The 5,222-nt window shown below is 27.8% G+C and overlaps 1 protein-coding gene across 1 annotated transcript; it reads right to left on the bottom strand.

Moving 5' to 3' along the window:
* Window positions 1-45: 45 nt before the first annotated feature.
* LOC102606055 (type IV inositol polyphosphate 5-phosphatase 9) lies at window positions 46-4,634 on the bottom strand. The gene is made up of 8 exons (XM_006364018.2): window positions 4,562-4,634; window positions 3,821-4,005; window positions 3,421-3,531; window positions 3,048-3,336; window positions 2,282-2,466; window positions 1,386-1,494; window positions 569-720; window positions 46-274 (listed from the first exon to the last, which is right to left on the bottom strand). Exons 1-8 carry the CDS (start codon window positions 4,571-4,573, stop codon window positions 64-66), a joined length of 1,254 nt encoding a protein of 417 aa, XP_006364080.2. The 5' UTR covers window positions 4,574-4,634; the 3' UTR covers window positions 46-63.
* Between the last annotated feature and the right edge of the window lie 588 nt (window positions 4,635-5,222).

Genomic DNA, 5,222 nt, shown 5'->3' with positions numbered 1-5,222 from the left:
TGGGTAGGGAGGGGGTGGGGGGTGGGGACTCAATCCACAATTACATTAGGAAAATCACCATGATCATCTTTTGGTGAGTGCATCCTCTAAGTGGCTTGTGATTTTCTCAAATCTTTCTGATAAAAAGAAAGTTTGTAATTTCTTCAACTTTTTTGAAACTCTAATTTGTGTGCTGAAAATTGCCTTCACTGGTCTATGATCTGATAATTTTGATTCACCTCTATCATATAATTGTTGCTTTAACCCTTCTCCATACCAAATTATTCTATCACACCTAAAATATATAATAAATAAGAAAAAAAAAATTAGTTAGCATATATATAAACATTTACTTGTAATAGATTTTTCTTTTAGCCGCAATTGAGTTAATGTTATTGCATGCAGAGTCGCTAAAACCTTAGCGACATTTATATAGAGTGTTGGTTATAAACACTCATTTTTGTTATTGCTGCTAAATATAATATAACGATAATTATATTATTGTCGTTGAATTCTTTATTTGTTGTAGTGATATGACATATTTATTAGTGTATTATTTGAATTACAAGTAAGTAAATAACAAACTTACCATGCAGGAGAACGTTTCTTTTCCCCTTTTTTCACATCTGATCTACCATAGTATTCACTTGAATTTGGATAATATTTGTATGTAGGAGCAAAATTGATTATTCCTTCTTGCCAACCTTCAAATACTTGTCCATCCATGAGCTCCATCCTCAACTATACATTTTTCTCATGAGATACATTTTTAAAGCATTAGTTCTAGTGTCTTAGCTTCGAGTAAAGGATCGCTCAGTACACAAAGTATTTCATGTTTATATTGCGTAAATATATAAGAAATATTAGTCATACTTTAAGGAGGTGTGACATACACACTTTATCCATGCAAACATTAGTTACTAATTCTACGCCTCAGACTTATGTCCTGTATAGGTCACACATATACAATTTTATATCATTGCTTCAAGCTAATTAAGACAGTCTATCCTGATGCAAACGTTAGTAACTAATTTTACACCTCAGACTTATGAGTTATGACTTAGATAGGTCACATGTACAAATGCAACTTTATATCATTATATTGGTCCAAGCTAATTAAGGTTTTTCTAGTTTCGAATCTCCTAAATGTTAGCCTTGTGCACGAAGCATCATGCATTCATGTAGGTTTTAGCGAGTGAATGGACATCAACAAAAGTATGACTTAGGCATGCATTCTACTCTGATACTAGAATTAGTGGCTGATTTCAATTTCTATAGGTCACACGAAAATAACTTTACTTTGCTCCAATGCTCTCCTTCTGACTTCAAATTTCCTAATTATGTAATTTACAAGAAAACAATAACTTTTTTTTTGGTATTTAATTCTTATAATAATAATAAGGTACCTGATCTTTTTCCAAGAGTGCATTCCATTCTCCTTTTTCCACTAATAATCTTGTAGTTGATTCTGGTAAAGAAATTCTGTAATTCAAATCTCCAAGAAATATCACATGGCTGCAACCAATCAATTCAAAAATTAGGTTAAAAAATTTGATGTCATAAAAATATATACATATTTATTTAATTTTAAAAAATTAATATATTTGTTTTCTAAAACTATTAATGTAAAAATAATATTCAACTTTCTACCATTAGGCACAGAAGAAGGAGGGGGAAAAAAGAAGGTATTTTTATATACAACTTGTTGTAGGTCAATTCATATTTAATTATCAAATTGCTCAAGTTGGAAATTATTGTCTTTTCTTTTGTATTATTTCACTGTTAGCTACATATTCAAGACTATTAATATAATAACAAGATTATATAATAAAGGTGATTAAATTAATTAAGCATGAAAAGTTGATTGTGATTCGATTGATAATGACTATATATAACTAACTACAAAATAATGTTTAACTCTTCAACAACCAATAATTAATTGGTTGTTAAGCTTAATTTTCTGGACTTACTCATGTCTTATTACCACAAAATATTAGTCATTGATTAGAAAATTAACTAATAAAAATCGATTAATCAAAGTAATCGTTAACGTATCGTTTCAAATATTTAAAAAAAAATAATTTAATGGTCTAGGGTTATGGTGCATATGACATAAATGATCCCTCAACCCTTATCAGAACCAGATGTCTCAAGTTCAAACTCTATTGATTTTCCTTTTAACGAGGTCTTGTGCAGGTTGAATCACTACCACCAGAAGCTAAATGGCTATGATATGAATTGTCGAGGAAGATATATATCAGACATCGGATGAAAAATTAAAATAAAAGATTAAACGACATACTCATGATCAAGAATCTTTGTTGGCAATTGAAGTGAAGGGCCTTTAGGAAAAATTGCTCTTGAAAATATTTCACCAACATTTGAATTTCTATTTTTCTCATCTCCTTCTCTACCACCAGAAGCTAAATGGCTACAAACAAAGCATAAACTTGTTTGATGTAATTGAAATCTAACTGATACTGCACCCTGCAAAAAAAATTAAAAAAATTTAAACATAATTAATTACCAAATTAAAAGATATTAAGAATATTAATTTTCTCAAGAAAATCAAAAGAATAAACTTCCATTATTTTATGAAATATGCTAGAGTTAGCCATTTTTTCATAATAACACTTCCAATTTATGCGATCATATTTTACAAAACACGAGTTTTAAGAAAGAAAAAAGACTTTAAAACTTGTCATTAAGAATAAAATGAATATTTTAAAGTGAAATTGTTTCCAAATATAAAAATGTATCTTTTTTAAGAATAAAAAAGACATGTCATTGACATAAAACGAGACAGAAGGAGTAGAAGTTAATAATTACTCATTAAGCATAAGATATCTCATTACACTACTAAAGAGTGTAAATTTCTGAGCGACGTCTCATCTAAAACTGGCTCATTAGACAAAAAATAGATAGAAAATTCACGATTTTTTAAGTAGCGGTAGAACTATTTCTTTCTTGGGAAGAAGGATTTTTATGATAAAAACAATACTATTGAATAAAAATTTGGAAATGAAATAATAATAATAATAATAATATTAATTAAAATTAATAATTACCTTGTTCCCTAAGCAACCCATGATTCCACATCCAACACAAGAAACACTAGGGTTTTTAATAAATGATTGTAAATCATTTCTAACCCAAACTGAAATCAATATTCCAACCATTTGTTTACTAATAATACAATTAAATTCTTGTGGAAATAATGGGAAATTATTTCCAATATTATTTTCCTTTCCTTTCTTGTTCAAAGCTTCTCTTATTAAACAATTCCATTTTGCTGAAATTCTTCCACTTTCTGATCCAAGAACATTTGTTGCTCTTAGTGGCACTACTTCTTGAAACCTTCATTTAAAAAATAAAATAAAATAAATCATATAAATATTATTTTTGAAATTTAAAAAATTGATATTAAAATTCATAATATACCCGAAAACGTAGATGTCACATGATGAGGTGTGACACGTGTTAAGCAGATCATCTACATTGAAGTCATCAGTCGGTACAACTCCTCCAACATTCCATGTATTAACGAAAACCCTGTGAAATTATATACGAACTATTCAGTATTCAAAATTTACTGGCTCGATTAGTTCCAACTCCCTTCGTGCATTATCATTGATCTTTTGATGAATCATATATTCATCCTAGTATCATGCCCTTTTTTTTTAATATAGAATTATATTTAATAAAAAAATATAGTAATAAAATAGAATACATATGTTTCAAGAATATAATTAATTAATTAATTGGTTGAGTTCTAACAACTAATATCTAATTTGTGGTTAAGATGTTAGTTCTCTATTAATTAATATAATTAATTAATTACCTGTAGTTTTGAGTTTCTTGAAGATCATGATTGAAAATAATATCACCAGAACTTAGGGATCTTTTATCAAAATGAGGGGGAATTTCTAATAAATATTCTGAATTATCCCTTGGAAAATCTGCCACAAAATTTGTGCTCCCCAATCTCTTTATGACCTTACTAGCTACCAATCTTGGCCACATAACCTTGAACAGAAAATACAGAAAAATAAAAATTAGATATTAGTAATAATAAATATATATATTATATATACAGGAAGACAAAGAATTCAATTATCCAATGCAAAATTAAAAACCATTGAGAAAATCTAATTACTTCCAACATATAATTATAGAAAACATACACAGTGTGATTCTACAAGTAGGGTTTGGAAAAGAAAGAGTACTACTGTATGCAAACCTTACTTGTATATCTTGTAAGGTAGAAAGAACATTTTTGATAAACCTTTCATAAGAGGTAGGATTGAAGCTACAGGTTCGATAGAATTCTATAATTTTGATCCTTACCTTGTAATTGTCTTTGAGAAACTTACTATTATAATTCAGAATTCAATAACTTAATTAAAAAGACGATATCAATTCTAGAATGATAAACTTCAAATTTTGAATCTGTCAGTTGTTACGAAAATTATGTAGATGCTCACAAAGAGTAAATGTTGAAGTTGTGTATATAGGGAGATTAAGATATACATATACTGAAAATCACACACAAAGAGAGATAAAGAGAGAGAGAAAAGCATACTTCTCCTTTCATTGTTGAGAAATGGTATTGTAAGTAATTATGTGTTGAAGAGAGAGGAAGAAAGTGGTCAAGATATGTGTATATATAGTCTTATAGAGAGAGACACTATAGTAAATTCTCTTATATAAGAGAGTTCACGACTTGCTTGCTTTAGCGTGTTTCGGAAAAAAAAATTGAAAATTATTTCTTTTGTTCTATTTTAATTTAAGTTAGTGTATAATATTTCTTTTGTTTTACTTTATTTAATTAGTATATTATATTTTCGATCCATTTTAGCTATAACTTGTAGTTTAAAATTCATATTCTTTAGTTATTGCTTTATCATTTTTAATATCGATAATATTTGTTTATATCTTGTAATTACTTTGAGTAAAAAATTAACGATCGATGACGAAAAGTACTTTAATTATGGACATCGATCTTAATGAACTTTTTCATATTAAATTTGCGCAAACAAAAAGTAATTAACAACTTTCAAAATCTAAAAATCATATTAAAATTTAATTAACTTTTTAAATTTTATCTATATCACATTAATTAAAATTAAAAAATAATAGAGGCCCGTACTCGCACATGCACCTGTGTCTAGTAAAAGAATATAAGAGGGAGAAAGCAATATCATGCCATGGGAGGAACTAATAATAATTATAAATTTTATATA

Source organism: Solanum tuberosum, unplaced genomic scaffold (assembly GCF_000226075.1).
Source record: "Solanum tuberosum cultivar DM 1-3 516 R44 unplaced genomic scaffold, SolTub_3.0 scf00469, whole genome shotgun sequence".
Lineage (NCBI taxonomy): Eukaryota > Viridiplantae > Streptophyta > Magnoliopsida > Solanales > Solanaceae > Solanum > Solanum tuberosum.
The sequence above is the reverse complement of the archived record's forward strand: the minus strand, read 5'-3'. Positions and strand labels throughout refer to the sequence as shown.

Coding starts and splice junctions, on each gene's coding strand:
- LOC102606055 (XM_006364018.2), bottom strand. Junction 3,337..3,420: donor TGTGACATCTACGTTTTCGG/GTATATTATGAA, acceptor TTTTAAATGAAG/GTTTCAAGAAGTAGTGCCAC. Junction 275..568: donor AAGAAACGTTCTCCTGCATG/GTAAGTTTGTTA, acceptor TATATATTTTAG/GTGTGATAGAATAATTTGGT.